General features: G+C 34.2%; 1 protein-coding gene across 4 annotated transcripts in view; it reads right to left on the reverse strand.

The window, feature by feature from the left end:
* LOC100378265 (dystrophin-like) overlaps window positions 1-21,631 on the reverse strand; it is a 322,146-nt gene that overhangs the window by 93,304 nt on the left and 207,211 nt on the right. For all 4 annotated transcript variants that reach the window (XM_085505169.1, XM_085505170.1, XM_085505172.1 and 1 more), the window contains 2 exons: window positions 11,759-11,917; window positions 10,144-10,677 (listed from right to left, as the gene is read on the reverse strand). In XM_085505169.1, the coding sequence (XP_085361295.1) occupies window positions 10,144-10,677; window positions 11,759-11,917 (693 nt within the window). The remainder of the gene's footprint in view (window positions 1-10,143; window positions 10,678-11,758; window positions 11,918-21,631) is intronic.

Consider the following 21,631-nt stretch of genomic DNA (forward strand, 5'->3'; position numbering starts at 1 on the left):
TTATGTGCATCAACATATCACACCCATTATGTGCATCAACATATCACACCCATTATGTGCATCAATATATCACACCCATTATGTGCATCAACATGTCACACCCATTATGTGCATCAACATGTCACACCCATTATGTGCATCAACATCTAACACCCATTATGTGCATCAACATATCACACCCATTATGTGCATCAACATCTCATGTCCATTGCGTGCATCAACATGTCACACACATTATATGCATCAATATCCCATGAAAATCAAAAAAAGCTTAGAAAGAACTTCAGTATGCTGAGAGTATTAAAGACACATTAAAAATGAATTCAAAATTACTTGAACTTGAGATATTGATGGAAAAACTGAAAACTAATTATGTAAATCAGGTAACTAAAACTCCCAAAAATTATGAATTATTATGCTAATTAGAGAATTAATATGAACAAAACAAGTCATGTATGAGTCCCAGTTAAAATATTACACTTGCTTCAGGTTGTGTGCAGATGTGATGGTTACAGCATTACACTTTGTTTGGTGGTATATATTCAGTGTGTAGTTAAATTGTTTTCTTTTCTTAGACCAATCCATTTTAACCGTCCAAATATACTTCCAATAATGAGGTTATTCTGTATCAGTTAGCTGAACTATATTGCATGTGATTGATGCAGTGATTTGCCTTGAACATATAAACCATGACAGTGCATGCTAGTATAAACACGAGATAATAAAATGATCAGTAAAATATACCTGGAGAACATCAAAATTGATATAACTCAACTGAGAAGCAAACTTTTAACAAGCAGCCTATCGGCTGAGATAGCTCCGCTGTTAGCAATGCACATTTCAATTAAAGAACTGAAGACATGATTAGAAAATGAACAATATGAATAGTATCAAAGCAATCAGACTTACAGTTTTTAACAAGAAGTCGAAAATATCACTTTTTACCAAAAAATTACAAAAATATTCACCAAAATAAATTAATTAGAGAATTGAAGATATCATCACAAAACGAACAAATCTGAGAGAGGTCCACATGTAGTACCTATATATGTAATATCAAAGCAATCGGACTTACAGTTTTCAACAAGAAGTCGAAAATATCACTTTTTACCAAAAATGACAAAAATATTCACCAAAATTAGAGAACTGAAGATATCATCACAAAATGAACAAATCTGAGAAAGGTCTACATGTAGTATCTATATATGTAATATCAAAGCAATTGAACTATTGGTTTTTAACAAGAAGTCGAAAATATCACTTTTTACCAAAAATTACAAAAATATTCACCAAAATTAGAGAATTGAAGATATCATCACAAAATAAACAAATCAGAGAGAGGTCCACATGTAGTACCTATACATGTAATATCAAAGCAATCAGACTTGTGGTTTTTAACAAGAAGTCGAAAATATCACTTTTTACCAAAAATGACAAAAATATTCACCAAAATTAGAGAATTGAAGATATCATCACGAAATGAACAAATCTGAGAGAGGTCCACATGTAGTACCTATATATGTAGTATCAAAGCAATTGGACTTGCGGTTTTTAACAAGAAGTCGAAATTATCACTTTTTACCAAAAATGACAAAAATATTCACCAAAATTAGAGAATTAAAGATATCATTACAAAATGAACAAATCTGAGAGAGGTCCACATGTAGTACTTATATATGTATTATCAAAGCATTTGCACTTGCGGTTTTTAACAAGAAGTCGAAAATATCACTTTTTACCAAAAATGACAAAAATATTCACCAAAATTAGAGAATTGAAGATATCAACATGAAATGAACAAACCTAAGAGAGGTCTACCCAAGGTACATATACACGAAGTATCAAAGCATTCAGGCTTGTAGTTTTCAAGAAGAAGTCGAAAAAGTAAAACATTGACACGGACGACGACGACGACGACGGACAATCACTCATATGATAAGCTCCGCTCGACAAAGTCGACAGCGGAGCTAATAAAAACTGAAATCTGCAAGCAGGATGATGAATCAGTATTCTGTCTATGTGGATACACCTCATCATAAAGTAATTTTCCGTAATCTAATATTTTACTGATAATTGAAGAATTCCATTGATTCATGTCCAGAATCTCTGAGTACACAAGTGCAACAAGACTATTTGTCATACACGTACTTGCTCCAGAGATATCATTCATAAATCTGAGTGACCCCTGATGTTCAGTACCTTTAATAACTCCTTTGACTTGACATGTTAATTCCATTCTTTGTGTATCAAGAGGACCTGGATTTGTTTCTATATCACCACCAAGCAATAGAATCATTCTCGCATTGTACAAATAATATTTCTTAAAAGTATAGTATGGTTTATTGTTTAAAAAGTATTTACTGTACATACAGCAATATTTATTAAGAAACTGTAAATACAGTAAAGCCATATTTTCATGGAAAGTAATAATTCAAGAACACAGTAACAATAATTGTACAGTGATATTTATCAGTGATATTACTAAATTCAAATTACAATGTTTTATAAGATAGATATTACTTTGCTTGAATAATATGCCTCAAGGGGGCAGTATTGTAAATGAGCCACCAGGGGGCAGTATTGTAAATGAGCCACCAGGGGGCAGTATTGTAAATGAGCCACCAGGGGGCAGTATTGACAAACCACTATAAGGCAACAGTGAAGTTATGTCACTACAGGGCAATATTGATGTTGAGCCACTACAGGGCAATATTGATGTTGAGCCACTACAGGGCAATATTGATGTTGAACCACTACAGGGCAATATTAATGTTGAGCCACTACAGGGCAATATTGATGTTGAGCCACTACAGGGCAATATTGATGTTGAGCCACTACAGGGCAATATTGATGTTGAGCCACTACAGGGCAATATTAATATTGAGCCACTACAGGGCAATATTAATGTTGAGCCACTACAGGGCAATATTAATGTTGAGCCACTACAGGGCAATATTAATGTTGAGCCACTACAGGGCAATATTAATGTTGAGCCACTACAGGGCAATATTAATGTTGAGCCACTACAGGGCAATATTAATGTTGAGCCACTACAGGGCAATATTAATGTTGAGCCACTACAGGGCAATATTAATGTTGAGCCACTACAGGGCAATATTAATGTTGAGCCACTACAGGGCAATATTAATGTTGAGCCACTACAGGGCAATATTAATGTTGAGCCACTACAGGGCAATATTAATGTTGAGCCACTAGAGGTCAGTATTGCAGATGAGCCACTAAAGGGCAAATAGATCAATATAGAAGGGTATATAAAATACCGCTGCTGCCTGTAAAAAAAAAAAAAATCATAGTTAAAAATAAGTATAAACAAAGGTGGCTTAAAAAAAACATGTGGTACAGAATAGTATATATGTGTATATGTAATATTTAAATTTAATTTGAGAATACTAAAATTCTAGATAGAAAAAAGAAATAAAAAAAGAAATAAATTTAATTTTCGAACAGTGTAAGGGTTTGATTCATGTTCTACAGCATGAGCAGTATCCATTAACACAAGACAATACACAAGATTAATAAGCCTTCAACGAGCACTCCTGAAATTTCAGATCATTGGTACCATGTTTTTGGATACATTCAATGACCTGATACATAAAACCACAATTTTTATTGGTCAATCGCTTGACCCTGTGTGGCATTTGATGCACAAGATCGCAAGCTCTATCATAAAATTGTTTTTTTTTCATTTGATGCAACGAAACATGTATTCACAGCAGACGGAAATTTGTTTGAGATGTTACTGGACTATATTTTTGTATTCAGTTTTCCATTTCAACCACTTAGTAAGCTGAGATCATATGTTAGTGATCACATATTGGAATACTGACTGTGCATAAATGCGCAGTGTAGTGCCACCAGAAGACCAATTGCTTGAGAATATTTTTCACTATTAAGCCATTTCAAACGTTATATTAATTCACAGACAGCAAAATAAAGATTTTCAATAACATACAAGTTTTCCCACAGTTGATGGTTGTATGGCACTTACATGGCTTCGCCAGTTTTACTTTGGAAGAAGTTGGAAACAGGTAACAGGAAGGGGCTACATCTTTTTTTTTTCAATTTTAATCAAGCATGATTTTTTAATTTTATTTTACAAATGTCTATTTCAGGGCAACAGAAACAAAAACAATAAATGTGTAGGTAGGCATTTTAACAATTGCACAATTAATATTGGATGAAAACATCATTACCGATATAAATCATAATTCTGTTCAAACAATTAAAAATAAGATCACATTTAATTTAGTCAGTTTTCATAATGAATTACATAATAACATGTACTTATAAAATCTCTGGTTCAGGTGTCACACTCAGAGAAGAGTGAAAGGCCTTAATTTGGTTCTAAATTAGGCATCGCGAAATGTTGAAATTATGAAAAATGTAATATGCATTATTTTTTTCTAATTTTGTTGATAACGAAAAGTAAAGTATGTTCTAAAAGAAGTTTTGAATAAATACAAACACGAATACATTGCTTAGTGGTTAGTACCGGTAGCAAATGATCACGGCAGGCTGATCACGGTAACACAATCCGGTCATTCTGTGTTTCGCAAGTGAATAACTTACTTGTCTTTGAAGTATTGCAATTGTTGATTATTATTCAGTAATGATTATAATAACGTACAAAAAATAAATTCATTGAATTTTTATGAATTGGCAGTAAAATTCAACTTAGTTTCAACGTAAACAAATGATTTCAGTCGAATGTAAATGCTCGATGCAATACGATATCCACCATGTTTTTATTACACGTGGCTCATTTAAATATGTTAATGACGGTTCAGTGATCTCGTGATTTTGACGGGGAAAACGGCATGATTTTTTTAAATAAAAAAATTAGTTGTTTTCAAAAAATAAACTGAGCATTTGAAGAATAATTTTAATTTGGTAACAGAAATAACAGCTCATTGTCGAAACAAAGCTTACCCATTCACGCTAGTCACATCATACTCTTGATTAGGTGTCAATGACTACGGTAAAACATAAATGAGACTATTTTATGCGTCAGGAGTGAATGAAATATCCAAAATATTAAAAAAAAAAATAAACAAGCAGCCTATCGGCTGAGATAGCTCCGCTGTTAGCAATGCACATTTCAAATAAAGAAGTGAAGACATCATTAGAAAATGAACAATATGAATAGTATCAATCAAAGCAATCGGACTTATCACTTTTTACCAAAAATTACAAAAATATTCACCAAAATAAATTAATTAGAGAATTGAAGATATCATCACAAAACGAACAAATCTGAGAGAGGTCCACATGTAGTACCTATATATGTAATATCAAAGCAATCGGACATACAGTTTTCAACAAGAAGTCGAAAATATCACTTTTTACCAAAAATGACAAAAATATTCACCAAAATTAGAGAATTCAAGATATCATCACAAAATGAACAAATCTGAGAGAGGTCCACATGTAGTACCTATATATGTAATATCAAAGCAATCGGACTTGCGGTTTTTAACAAGAAGTCAAAAATATCACTTTTTACCAAAATTGACAAAAATATTCACCAAAATTAGAGAATTGAAGATATCATCACGAAAATAAACAAATCTGAGAGAGGTCCACATGTAGTACCTATATATGTAGTATCAAAGCAATTGGACTTGCGTTTTTTAACAAGAAGTCGAAAATATCACTTTTCACCAAAAAATGACAAAAATATTCACCAAAATTAGAGAATTAAAGATATCATTACAAAATGAACAAATCTGAGAGAGGTTAACATGTAGTACCTATATATGTAATATCAAAGCAATTGGACTTGCGTTTTTTAACAAGAAGTCGAAAATATCACTTTTCACCAAAAAATGACAAAAATATTCACCAAAATTAGAGAATTAAAGATATCATCATGAAATGAACAAATCTGAGAGAGGTTAACATGTAGTACCTATATATGTAATATCAAAGCATTTGCACTGGCGGTTTTTAACAAGAAGTCGAAAATATCAGTTTTTACCAAAAATGACAAAAATATTCACCAAAATTAGAGAATTGAAGATATCATCACGAAATGAACAAATCTGAGAGAGGTCCACATGTAGTACCTATATATGTAGTATCAAAGCAATTGGACTTGCGGTTTTTATCAAGAAGTCGAAAATATCAGTTTTTACCAAAAATGACAAAAATATTCACCAAAATTAAAGAATTAAAGATATCATTACAAAATTAACAAATCTGAGAGAGGTCCACATGTAGTACATATAGATGTAATATCAAAGCAATTGCAGTTTTTAACAAGAAGTCGAAAATATCAGTTTTTACCAAAAATGACAAAAATATTCACCAAAATTAGAGAATTAAAGATATCATTACAAAATGAACAAATCTGAGAGAGGTACACATGTAGTACCTATATATGTAATATCAAAGTAATTGCACTTGCGGTTTTTAACAAGAAGTCGAAAATATCAGTTTTTACCAAAAATGACAAAAATATTCATCAAAATTAGAGAATTGAAGATATCATCACGAAATGAACAAATCTGAGAGAGGTCCACATGTAGTACCTATATATGTAGTATCAAAGCAATTGGACTTGCGGTTTTTATCAAGAAGTCGAAAATATCAGTTTTTACCAAAAATGACAAAAATATTCACCAAAATTAGAGAATTAAAGATATCATTACAAAATGAACAAATCTGAGAGAGGTACACATGTAGTACCTATATATGTAATATCAAAGCAATTGCAATTGCGGTTTTTAACAAGAAGTCGAAAATATCAGTTTTTACCAAAAATGACAAAAATATTCACCAAAATTAGAGAATTAAAGATATCAACATGAAATGAACAAACCTAAGAGAGGTCTACCCAAGGTACATATATACCAAGTATCAAAGCATTTAGGCTTGTAGTTTTCAAGAAGAAGTCGAAAAAGTAAAACATTGACACGGACGACGACGGACGACGACGACGGCCAATCACTCATATGATAAGCTCCGCTCGACAAAGTCGACAGCGGAGCTAAAAAACTGCAGAAAAAACGCCGGGCGATTTCATGGTCCGTTGCAGACTGTACTCGACCGACCGTCCACACACGTGTTTAATGCTCACAACATTATACGAATATAATCATATGCAACCTGCTATGATATAATGAATAAATTGATCGACACAGGGACACCCCCCCCCCCCCCCCCGAGTTGTGGATATTTCGGAAATCGCGACACAAGCAAAACACCGAAAAATGATTTACTTGAAAACTATGTCCCTATGAATTAATCGTTCGAGTACAATAATTTGACAGGGTATACAATTCACAAACTAGTTTCGTAGATTGGAGACAATTGTTTGCTTTTTTGGCTTTTCACAAGAATATAAAGCTGGCAATCATCATAATATTCACGTCCGTACGTCGCGGAATGTACACCAATCGCACCCCAAAATACATTCAATTTTGCTGAAACTGGAGAACTTACCTTTGCAAACACGTCTCTTATGCCGCCTTCTTGAAGTTCTTGAAATCAAATAAGGTTACTAGTTCTTCTAGTAACTAGTGAATGAGACCACTGAGCCGAACAGAATAATATGTATAATTGTTAATCAATCTGCCAAGTTTCACTGATATCTGCTGCAGAATTTCTGAGAAAATGTTGGAGACGGAAAATGGACAAAACCTGAATTATAAAGTCCCCTTTTCAGGCTGCGCCTGAACAGGGACTAATTAATCAGGCCTGTCTATTGTCCTAGAGCACTTATGTACTAAATTTTATTCAAATGTGATGATTAGTAATTGAGATATCAGTGTTAATTAATTATGTTAATTAGGTGATTAATAAGCATAAATATTTACCAAAAACTAATTGGGTCTCTGCATGGTTCTTTTTAAAAGTTTTATTAAAATTCAATTCGTGGTTCTTTATATATCAGTGGAACATTATGCAAATTAGGTAATTAATAGCCAATTAAAACTAATCAGGTCCTAATAATCCTAGAAGATCTATGTAGCAAGTCTCATTGAAATATGATGATTAGTACTTGAGATATCAGGCAAAAAGCTGAAAATTAACAAATTATGCTAATAAGGTAATTAATATGCACAAATATTTACCCCAAAACTAATCAAGGGTCTGCACATTCCTTAAGTAGCTATGTACCAAGTTTCATTGAAATGTGATGATTACTACTTGAAATATCAAAAGCTGAAAATTAATTAATTATGCAAATTAGGTAATTAATATCTACTGATTTTACCCTAAAAACTATCAGGTCTGTGCAGTGTCCTATGACATCTATGTACCAAGTTTCATTGAAATGTGATGATTACTACTTGAAATATCAAAAGCTGAAAATTAATTAATTATGCAAATTAGGTAATTAATATTGCACAGATTTTTACCCAAAACTAAACAAATCTGAGCATCTATGTGCCAAGTTTAATCAAAATCCAATGAGTGGTTCTTTAGATATCAGAGAAACAGACATGGAACAGCTAAAAATCAGCTAATTATCATGCAAATTAGGGAGTTAATATGCATGGATATTTACCAAAACCTAATCAAATCTGCGCATTGGCCCAGAGCATCTATGCACCAAGTTTCATCAAAAATCAATGTATGGTTCTTGAGATATCAGTGAAACAGACACACACACACAAACACACACAGACAGACGCACAAACTGCAAAGACTCCCTTTTTGTGCTTCGCACACGGGACTCAAAAACAAAAATAACAGTGTCGACTAAAAATTTAGGCCAGCAGATTTTAACAAAAGATTTTCTACAATTTCAAATCTATATTAGTTTGAGCCCAAAATATGCTAGTGTATGGGCCCTAACTATTCTATAAATCAGAACTCACTGAATACAAGTCATTGAAAATGACACAGTCTCCGTTAAGTTCTCTTTGTGCTCGTCATATTAAAGCGGAGGGGTTGTCGCGAGCGTGTCCTTGAAACTTGAGTGCCAAGTGGCGTATACAACAGATTGTTTATTTACATCAAAACACGTGTTTCGTGTCATAGTAATATAGCCAAAATAAAAACAGCCGTTATTCAGCCATCTTTGATCTGATTATGAAACACACTGATATGTATGATGTATGTGCCAAATACGAATGAAAATGGTACATAAATTGTGGAAATATAGTAGTAAGGCCAAAAAGTCAGATGGCTGTCAATCGGCCATCCTTGACCAGATTTTGAAACAAATTGTCATGGACATGCATCCTAACATGTATAAAGTACATGTATGTGCCAAATTTGAATGAAAACTGACAGAGCACACCCAAGATACCGCATAAAAAAACAAAAACAAGATGCCTGCCAGTCGACCATCTTTGATCCAATTGTGAAATAAATTATCATGGACATGTATCCTAACATGTATAATCTATGTACCAAGTTTGAAAGAAAACTAACAAAGCATGTCCAAAATACAACATTTTCAAAAAACAAGATGGCTGCCAGTCGGCCATTTTGAATCGATTGCTAAACCACTGCATGTGCATATGTCCCACATAAGGTACTAGGCACATGCAAAGAATGAACAGAATCTGTCCACAGGATTCTGAAATATGACGTTGGATAGACTGACGCACGGACACACGGACGGTCGCACGAACAGACGGACACACGGACGGTCAGACTCAGGAACTCACGGACGGTCGGGGACATGTATCCTAACATGTATAATCTATGTACTAAATTTGAATGAAAACTGACAAAGCATGTCCAAAATACGACATTTTAAAAAAACAAGATGGCTGCCAGTCGACCATCTTTGATCCAATTGTGAAATAAATTATCATGGACATGTATCCTAACATGTATAATCTATGTACCAAGTTTGAAAGAAAACTGACAAAGCATGTCCAAAATACAACATTTTCAAAAAACAAGATGGCTGCCAGTCGGCCATTTTGAATTGAATCGCTAAACCACTGCATGTGCATATGTCCCACATAAGGTACTAGGCACATGCAAAGAATGAACGGAATCGGTCCAAGGGATTCTGAGATATGACTCCGGACGAACGCACAGAGACCGAATTATAAGTCCCCGTTTTCGGACTTCGTCCGAACGGGGACTAAAAAGATAAAATTGAGAGTTTAAAATCAGTAAATTATAATAAATGGAAGCAGTAATTTGACAGTATACCTTGATCTTGGTTTCGGGATCCTTTTCAATTTCCTTTTTCAAATTAATATCAAAAAGATCTATGGCAGTATATGTTTCTTGCAATATAGTGTTAAACTCTGTAATGTATCTATCCTCTTCATCAGATGATGAAGAGGAAGATGAAGAAAGCTTTCGTTCTTTCTGTTCTCCATCAGTTGTATCCATAGCAACTGGCTCTGACACATTGAATGTCTTTGTTGATGTAACAGTTGTCATGACAACTGGCGTATCCTTCAGCTCAATCTCCTTCGTTTTAATAGGTTCAATTACATCCACTTCTTCGGGTTGATGTGCTGATCTTTCAATAGTTGTGGTGACAGTTCTTGTCTTCTCCACAGTAACAGTTGAAACTTGTCCTTCTACTTGAATGGGTTTGGTTTCAAACGTTGTGGTTATTGTTCTGGAAGACGTTACTGCAGGTGATTCTGTGACTACTGGTAAGTCTATTGAAGTGGTGGCTGTTTTATCTTTCAAATCTATTATAACTTCTTGTCTGTGTAAAGTTTGCTTTTCCTATTAAGAAAGACAAAACAGTTAAATTTTAGTTGATCTAGGTGTCATCTTATGAAGCTTAGTGGATGCACAAATGGTACACTGTATCTTTCCCACATAGACTATAAAAGACTAATCAGTCTAAAGAGACACTAGTCCATCACAATATTTGTTTTTAGACCAACTTTGAACAACATCCCTCTAGGCATGATGGAGAAATATTTTATGACATGTGATTCAAGTTTTTGTTTGTTAATTCCTGTCAGCCAGTTGAATTCATTAAATCATCTTGGACCAACTAACAAGAACACCCAAACCATGAAGTTTTTGTTTCAAATTTAGACAAAATCAGTGTATATTTTATGTGATCTTCATGCAAAATATATTTTAAATTTACAATGTTTTATTGTTTACTACATACTACTGTGCAACAATCACATCATCAAAAAATAAAATAACAAATTAAATAACAAATGCAATAACCTTTTAATTGCATGGCAAAATGAGTATAAAAGTCCGGAAACAGTGCAATAATATATCTAAACATTTTTTGCAGAAAAAATGGCTAAAATGTTCTCACAATTCTGACCAAAATAGATGAGAACAATGAAGTTATCATGATTACATAACAAAAATAAATAATATTCATGTTCCTCAAATAATTCTACATGCACTGTATTAATCTTAATGTCCCTTATAATATAATTGCATAAAAGTAGTAAAACAGTAGTGAAGTAATATATATATATATATATATATATATGCACGAGCAAGATCTTAAAAAGGCAGGAAACACTGCTAAGACGTGCCTGAGAAAGATAAGTCTGGTACTTGTAAAAAATCATGAAACAAATTACATGTCGCACTAACATGTAATTCATTCCAACTATGAACCAAATCACTGCAGATATGTCTGAAAACTGGCCAAAAAAACCCACATGTTCCTGTTTTGAACTTCGTTTTAATAAATCTCATTAGATCATTTTGGAAGAATAAGCTTCTCATGAACAAAAATTCCCCATCCACTTTTCTCAAGGCAGTTGCCACTGACAAACAAATAGTTTGATAGTTTTTAATAGATAATATTTAAAATTATCTTAACCTTAACTTTGGCAGAGACATCTTCCCATCTTTGATTGAGTGTTATTAGCTCTGGTTCTACAACAATCTGACATGACCCTCCTTCTGTAATGAGTTCCATAGCTTGATCTCTCACTTCATCAACTGTACTGCGTAACCTATTAATATCCATCTGTAATTGCTGTTAATATTAAAGAGCACAGTTTTTATTCTCAAAACAGTGATAACTCCTTCTTTGAAACAACTTAACAACCTCCTAAATGGACATACATTGTAGGGTGTCTATGTACAGTTGTATGCTCTAACACAATAATGAAACAAAAGGTGTCGAAGCAATCTCTATACTGTCAACAAAGTAAGATTGAATTTGTACAACAAGAACAAGACTCAGAAATTGTTATACAAATATTTAAAATAAATTAATATAAATGTGTAAAATGATTCCTTTGTTTTATATTGTATCATATGCTACTTGTGACACTTTAATTGTAACACTGCTGACATTTCACTTCTCTGAAGAAATATCCTAACAGAAAGAATACAACTTTTATAGTCATAATACATGTACTAAGTTAGGATGTAATTGATGTACTGGTTGAAGTTTGGAGAATGCATTTGAAAAATGATCATACCAATAAACAGTTCATTTGTCACATAGGTAATTTATCACATTGTAACGTAGGAAAGACCTTAGAAAGATGAGTGAGAAAGATGTACCATGTTTCGTCACAATTTGTTTGCTGGATCATTAAATTATGAGTAATTTTGATTATATACACACTCCTGTCATTCACAATGGACAATATAAATACTAGCAGCCTGTCTGCTGATATAGCTCCGCTGTTGGAGATGCATAATGAGCAATGAATACATCAATCAGTCAAGACTATCAAGACAATGTGTACTCCCTAGGTTAGTTATGTTTAGCATGTTCCCAACAGGATTTATTGTAGTGAAGACAAACAAGCAGCCTCTCGGCTGAGATAGCTCCGCTGTTAGCAATGCACATTTCAATTAAAGAACAGAAGATATCATTAGAAAATGAACAATATGCATAGTATCAATGCAATGGGACTTGCTGTTTTCAACAAGAATTCAAAAATATCATTTTTCACCATAAATGATTGTGGTTTTTAACAAGAAGTCGAAAATATCACTTTTTACCAAAAATTACAAAAATATTCACCAAAGTTAGAGAATTGAAGATATCATTACAAAATGAACAAATCTGCGAGAGGTCTACATGTAGTATCTATATAAGTAATATCAAAGCAATTGAACTTTTAGTTTTTAACAAGAAGTCGAAAATATCACTTTTTACCAAAAATGACAAAAATATTCACCAAAATTAGAAAATTAAAGATATCATTACAAAATGAACAAATCTGAGGGAGGTCGACATGTAGTACCTATATATGTAATATCAAAGCAATTGCACTTGCGGTTTTTAACAAGAAGTCGAAAATATCACTTTTTACCAAAAATATTCACCAAAATTAGAGAATTGAAGATATCAACATGAAATGAACAAACCTAAGAGAGGTCTACCCAAGGTACATATACACCAAGTATCAAAGAATTCAGGCTTGTAGTTTTCAAGAAGAAGTCGAAAAAGTAAAACATTGACACGGATGACGACGGACGACGAGACGGACAATCAGTCATATGATAAGCTCCGCTCGACAAAGTCGACAGCGGAGCTAAAAAGTAAAACATTGACACAGACGACGGACAATCACTCATATGATAAGCTCAGCTCGACAAAGTCGACAGCGGAGCTAAAAATTAATGTTGATGTGAATGCTGTAATTTTCAGATTTGGTCTTTAGCCAAGTTATTCAAAACAAGTCATTGTCAATGACACATCCCCGTTCCGTTCATATTTGAGTGACATATACATTCAAAGCAGATCATGACCGAAATGCACCTGCATATGTACAACACATTGTACTAAATCTGAACAAAATCCATCCATGCATGACCGAGATCTTGATGTACCTTTAATAACAACTTGACTTCTTTGTTAATTCAGGTCTTTGTATATTACCAGGACCTGGGTTTATTTAATTATCACCACTATAATTCCCATCAAAATGTAGCCCTGACACCCCTCAACATTTTCCACTGAGATTGGTAATATTACAACCCATCTGTCACTGATTTGGATGACATCACTAAAAACAATAGCATTACAATCTAAGCTCATCATTTATTCTGAGCAAGCTCATCATTTATTCTGAGCAAGCTCATCATTTATTCTGAGCATGCTCAGTTGCTCTGTCGGTGTAGTAGAGAGAGGTAATTTTGGATGAAAATCTTGAAAAAGACCCACTTAGGATTTTCAGTTCTGGAAAAAAAAATTGCGTGCATATGTAACACAGACTTGTTCATCAACCTGCCAAGTTTCATTGACATCTGCTGCAGAGTCTCTGAGAAAATGTAAGAGATAACTTGAAAATGAGAAAGAAAATAAAACCAGGCTTCACAAACTTTAATGAGCATTCTACATAGATGCCAAAAAAACAAATTTCAGATCAATGTGTTCAGTGGTTCTGAAGAAGTGTTTTTTGCCATTTTTCTGAGGAAAAGTCATGTGGACACTAATGTTTTTATTTGTGAAATAGGTATTCCATATATCAACAAGTCATTGTCAATGACACGTCCCCGTTCCGTTCATATTTGAGAGACATATACATTCAAAGCAGATCATGACCGAAATGCACCTGCATATGTACAACACATTGTGCTAAATCTGAACAAAATCCATCCATGCATGACTGAGATCCGGTTCTGGAATTGTGAAAATACGTGATTTTGATGCATTTTCGGCCTTAAAATGGCCATCATTCCGCTATTGTTAAGCAGATCATGAAACAAATGCACATATCTATTTGTGACATGATGTACCATGTGTGTGTGAAGTTTGAACTTGATCAATCCAGACATGTCTTGGATACGGATCCAGAACTGAATTCTTTAACAAAATGGCCGCCAGTCGGCCATTTTGAACTTGATCCGAAAAAAAAAAAGACGTGCATCAAGGTCCTATTATGTTTAATGTATGTACCAAATTTGAACAAAATCCATCCATGCATAACTGAGATACGGGTCCGGAATGGTGAAAATGTGCAATTTCAATGCATTTTCGGCCTTAAAGAGGCCCCCATTTGGCTATCGTTAATAAGATCATGAAACAAATGCACATACATATTTGTGACATGATGTACCTTGTGTGTGTGAAGTTTGAACTTGATCAATCCAGACATGTCTCGGATACGGATCCAGAACTGAATTCTTTAAAACAAAATGGCCGCCAGTCGGCTATTTCGAACTTGATCCGAAAAAAAAATGACGTGCATCAAGGTCCTATTATGTTTAATGTATGTACCAAATTTGAATGAAATCCGTCCATGCATAACTGAGATTCGGGTCCGGAATGGTGAAAATGTGCGATTTCAATGCATTTTCGGCCTTAAAGCGGCCGCCATTTGGCTATCGTTAATGAGATCATGAAACAAATCCACATACATATTTGTGACATAATGTACCTTGTGTGTGTGAAGTTTGAACTCGATCAATCCAAGCATGTCTCAGATACGGATCCAGAACTGAATTCTTTAAAACAAAATGGCCGCCAGTCGGCCATTTCGAACCCGATCCAAAAAAAAAAATGACGTGCATCAAGGTCCTATTATGTTTAATGTATGTACCAAATTTGAACAAAATCCGTCCATGCATAACTGAGATCCGGGTCCGGAATGGTGAAAATGTGCGATTTTGATGCATTTTCGGCCTTAAAATGGCCGCTATTCGGCTATCGTTAATCGGATCATGAAAAAAATGCATGTGCATATGTCCCATATAATGTGTGATGTATGAGTGAAGTTTGAACTTAATCGGTCCATGCATGTTCGAGATACAGGTGATCACGGACGCACGGACGGACGGACGGACGGACGGACACACACAGGGCAAAACATACGTCCCCGTTTTCGGACTGCGTCCGAACGGGGACTAATAATGCTACTACAAACAAAATCAGAATTTCTAGACCCTCAGAGAGTTACAAATGGCCACTTCCTGTTAAACTTCAATTCATGACGGCTGCCAAACCAGTTGACCAATCAAAATTATGAATGTTAGGTACACCAGTATCATAGTCCCCAATGTGCTTGAGAAGTTTCAGAAGTCAACGTTGTTCAAGTTCTGGGGCGTCAAAAAAATTGCGGTAGTAGAAAAACTCAAACAAAAACAATAGGGTCCAAACAGACATCCTGTCCCGGCGTTCGCAATTTATTCAGGCCTATTATGTTTATACACAATATTTATTAATAACAGATTAATATTAGGTATGACCAACTATCGACAGTCTAGTCACTATACAAAAGCCACACAAAGGACAAAATCAGTCAAGAATGTACATACATGTACAGTAATAAAGTAGAATATGAAATGGAATGCAAAGCATCATACATGTACAGTAATAAAGTAGAATATGAAATGGAATGCAAAGCATCATACATCAACCCAGATTTTCAAAACAGAGACAAGAAGAATTTAAAACATCCATGTTATGTTTTATTCCATTCCCTTATGAGCCAGATGGAAAATCTTGATATGAAACCACATTTATTTGACAGCTGAGAAGGCTCTAATTTGGGCATTATATTTTGTCAAATAGCAAAATCATTAATTGTGCAAAAACAAAATTCTAAATACCATTCAATTAAAAATTTAGGAGTTTAGATCGAACAAATAGCTTGATAAATTGTTAGAATTAATAGAATGATCAAACAGGTAAAGTCAAAATGCAGCTGATAGCTTAAAATGTACACATGGGATAACCTTGAAAAACAGTAAACTAGAAGTAACTTTATGTAATCACAAAGGATAATCCTTTTTGAAATATCTGTACTGTCCCAGCATGTTACATCTCTTATTATAGTAATCAACATTTCCATACATTGCCATTATTCATCACATCTTGAGAACAGCAAAACTGACTGCCATTTCTGATAAGACACACATGCAGATTGCTTAATTAGCATACTGATACAAAGTAGTACAACAATATATTGTGAAAAAGTACTATGAAAATAAATTTTCATTTTAAAGTATTTTGAGAAAAGAGAAAACAAAGAGCAATGAAATAAATATACTATTACTTGCCTGGATATGAGCATCAAAGCATGTAGTCAGTGACCAAACATACATGCTCCAGATTCACAAGTGAATGCAAGGTTAAAGAGCTTACAAACATCATCTCATATTACCAGACCAGGTCAACTATCACTATGGTAATGAAATTATTTGCATACAGATGATAACTGGACACATATGGTTCATTTAACAAGCTATAGGAGCCAGGCATAGCATCTAATTAACAATAAGAGCAACAATTTGCTCCAATTAAACAAACTAGAGACCCTACCCTATGCTGATTCATACTGAGTAGATATTCTATTAATGATCTTGTGATACACATGACATGACATACAATTAAACAAGTAAGGCAAAGTATAGACCAATGCTAAACATGAATGATGAAAATACTGTGCAACCATTTACTTTTTGCTGACATTTATTTACTATTTTGATCATTTTCACTGGGTTTTAAGCTCACAAATTGTCAGTGAAACAATAAGTTCTATTGTAATTTGACATATCCAGGAGGATTTAATTCAGCAATCAAATAAAGACATTAAAAGAAAAGTATATCCCATTACAATACTTCACATATCACAATATAGTATCCAACTAATACCAAGAATACACAGGAGCCTGTTATGGCATGCAAGCAAGTTTGAATTTCATGTCATCGAGGCCATGAGATTATCGATTTCTATTCAAATATTTTTTATTCTGTTTGATCTCCTTTGTTTTGCTGCCCAGTGTGCAAAATTATTGTTAGCACAAAGAGCTAGAGCCTGTAGTGAATTGAAAATAAAACAAGACATGAAATGTCACAGTCCCCGTTATTTGATTATAAAGTAGTACAAGGAACATCTGCAAACAGGTGAATAAATATGTACTCTTTGTGGTTACAACTCATCATAAAGTGATTTCCGATGATCTAGTCTTGTACTGACAACTAAAAACTTCCGCTGACCCACGTTCAGAATCTCAGAGAACACAAGTGCAACAAAACTATTTGTCATACATGTATACTTGCTCAAGAAACTGCATTCATAAATCTGAGTAAACCTTGATGTACATGACTTCTTTGTTATTCAGGTCTTAGTATATTACCAGAACCTGGGTTTGTTTCAACATCACCACTGGGCATCAGAATCATTCTCATGTTGTCAAATACAATTTGTTATTAACACAGTAAGGTTTATTATTTAAAATGTATTCATTGTACATAGAACAACATCTGTTAATTTAAACAATTGTAAAAGCTATGTTTTCAGAGCAAGTAAAGGTTGGTCTGCTCATAACCTTCAATGGAGAAGTAACAATAATTGTTTGAAGTCTTTTTAGTGCAGTGATATTATTGCATTTCAATCAATGGGTATAAAATACTGTAAACCATTTGATTTTCACTTCTAGATATATTCAGGATTTTATGAAATTTGTGTACAATATTTCAACACTCCATGTTGTAGGAACCCAGAACAAGCAGCCTTTCGGCTGAGATAGCTCCGCTGTTTGCAATGCACATTTCAATTATAGAACAGAAGATATCATTAGAAAATGAACAATATGCATAGTATCAATGCAATGGGACTTGCTGTTTTCAACAAAAATTCAAAAATATCATTTTTCACCATAAATGATTGTGGTTTTTAACAAGAAGAAAATATCACTTTTTACCAAAAATGACAAAAATATTCACCAAAATTACTGTAGATAATTAAGATATCATTACAAAATGAACAAATCTGAGAGAGGTCCACATGTAGTACCTATATATGTAATAATATCAAAGCAATTGGACTTGTCGTTTTTAACAAGAAGTCGAAAATATCACTTTTTACCAAAAATATTCATCAAAATTAGAGAATTGAAGATATCATCACAAAATGAACAAATCTGAGAAAGGTCCACATGTAGTACCTATATATGTAATATCAAAGCAATTGCACTTGTCGTTTTTAACAAGAAGTCGAAAATATGACTTTTTACCAAAAATGACAAAAATATTCACCAAAATTAGAGAATTAAAGATATCATTACAAAATGAACAAATCTGAGAGAGGTCCACATGTAGTACCTATATATGTAATATCAAAGCAATTGCACTTGCGGTTTTTAACAAGAAGTCGAAAATATCACTTTTTACCAAAAATGACAAAAATATTCACCAAAATTAGAGAATTAAAGATATCAACATGAAATGAACAAACCTAAGAGAGGTCTACCCAAGGTAGTTTTGAAGAAGAAGTCGAAAATGTAAAACATTGACACAGACAACGACGGACACCGAATGACGACGGACAATCACTCATATGATAAGCTCCACTTGACAAAGTCGTCAGCAGAGCTAAAAATACAAATATAATCATAGGCAACCTGCTATTATATAATGAATAAATTGATCGACACAGGGACATTCTACCCCCCCCCCCCCCGAGTTGTGGATATTTCGGAAATCGCGACAAGCAATAAATCGAAAAATGATTTACTTGAAAACTATGTCCTCATGAATTAATCGTCCGTGTACAATAATTTGACAGGGTATACAATTTACAAACTAGTTTCGTAAATTGGAGACAATTGTTTGCTTTTTTGGCTGTTCACAAGAATATAAAGCTGGCAATCATCATAATATTCACGTCCATACGTCACGGAATATACACTAATCTTACCCCAAAATACATTCAAACACGTCTCTTGAAGTTTTTGAAATCAAATAAAGTTACTACCGTAAAAACCCTCAAATAAGAGCCACTTTGTAACACTTTCATTTCTGGGTGGTGCTTATTTGAGGTAACATTTTGACAACTTTGTAGCCAGTGGCTCTTAAACCAGGGTGATCAAACTTTTTCATTGTGAAATGGGGAAGGGATAACCAAACACACACACAACCAAAACAGACAAATAATTATTAATGATGTATCATTGCAATTAATTTATTCTGTAAAAATACTGTTATGGGAATAACAAATGTCAAATAAATAAGAACGGCTGCTCGCTGACCGTGCTGCTTAGCGTACACGACGATTCGACGTTTCACTGACAATGCGTAGCGATGCCTGAAGTCGGATTTGGTAGCACTCTCAGGGTCTGACCCACACTTGTACTTCCGTTGTACAATTGTTTACCAAGTCTGGTACGGCACACTCCAATTTTTTTCTTGAAAACTGGGAATAACTTGCGTGGCTGTGGCTGGCGTGGTGGTTGATTTGGTGACGATATAAAATAGTTTCGATAGAATTTATCTGACCAGCAGCGACATGAGCATGGAACGAATGAAACAAATGATGCCCAATCATTTGTATTTATGGCAAAAACAATAAAGAAAAACACGTTTTTCTATAGATGTTTACAGCTTGGGTACTTGGGCATTGTTTTAATTGCGCTAGACGTCTGAAAGTACAGCTTTGGTTTATATATTTCCTGTTTCATAATCAAGCCAGCTTATAATGATATGTTAATGATATTCACGTACTTCACTGTACAGGCAAACGGGGTCAAACTATAGCCCCATCCCTATATAACCAAATACGAAACGATACCGAGAAAGTAACAATTACATGTATAATAATTTCCTGTGACCAATCGGAGAGACTAAATCATTTACGAAAGCCCAGGCCTGTTACAAGGCATTTTCTAATTGGTACAAGTCCAGATTATTTTCAATTCTCACAAATAGCTAATTTAAATATTTGGGTCAGGCGGGTCACGTCGACTTCGCTTTGCTGCTTTGCTGTAAGACAAGTTGATCGCGCAAGTTTGTGGAACTAATCCATTCGACTTCAATTTTGATTATTTTCGGCAAGAGAGTCCTCTCCAAACTAATGCCAGTTATTTTGTCACTTCCCTGAACATTTTGTCTCGAATCACCCCAAAACGAACGTCTCAAATGAAATGCCAAAAATAACCCAAAATCACGATCAGCGAGAGTGGGCTGCGTAATCATTACATTCTCACAGTCGGAGCTAAGTCACGATCCCTCAAACGTTGCCAGGACCGGATTAACACCTCTGTTTCCCCCCACGCTAACCAAATTTCCCCCACGCTAAGGAAAAAATCTTTTGTTTTCTATTGACTTCCTGTTCCGGTCCGTCTGTGAGAAAGTATTTTCGATACCTCCGATTTTCCGATAAAGGCGTTCTAAAATCGTGACGTTTTTTACTTGGTTATAAAGACAACATTGGCAATGAATATCTCAACGTGTCCTTCGGTGTTTTGGCAAAAAACATAGTTACTACTAAATAGTTTGTGAATTGGTCGATTGTGTGTCAGAAATTTAAAATAGACAAGTTGACAGTCACATTCACGCTCTCAGTGTATTTCTTTCGTCTGTCATTCTTCCGTTCTCAATTATACTGGACATCAGGCAAGCTATGGGGATAATTGGCGATCCGCTCCGCTAGGATTGCCTTTATAATCACTTTTGTCGTTTTGTGTGTGTGTGTATGTGTGTACATTTCCAGTGTTCCAGTGTTCACGTAATATTTCTTCTGTGATTTTTTGGGCTTGGCCGATTTCGTTCAAACTTGGCAGGTAGGTCACACCTGAACCCTAGTTATAAGGAAAAATCTGGAAATTTTTTTTGGCCCACCGTTGCCATAGCAACAGCCAAAAAAACTGATTTTTTGATAGCTTCGCGCCAAATGTATCTCCTCCTACAAATTTGGGATAAAACACTTCAAACATAGCTCATTCTACTCAGCTTGAGTGTGGGCACAAAGTTACCATTGAATTTTTGATATCTGTTTTCATTACC

The sequence above is a fragment of the Saccoglossus kowalevskii genome, chromosome 11 (genome assembly GCF_978046115.1).
Source record: "Saccoglossus kowalevskii chromosome 11, keSacKowa6.1, whole genome shotgun sequence".
Classification (NCBI taxonomy): domain Eukaryota; kingdom Metazoa; phylum Hemichordata; class Enteropneusta; family Harrimaniidae; genus Saccoglossus; species Saccoglossus kowalevskii.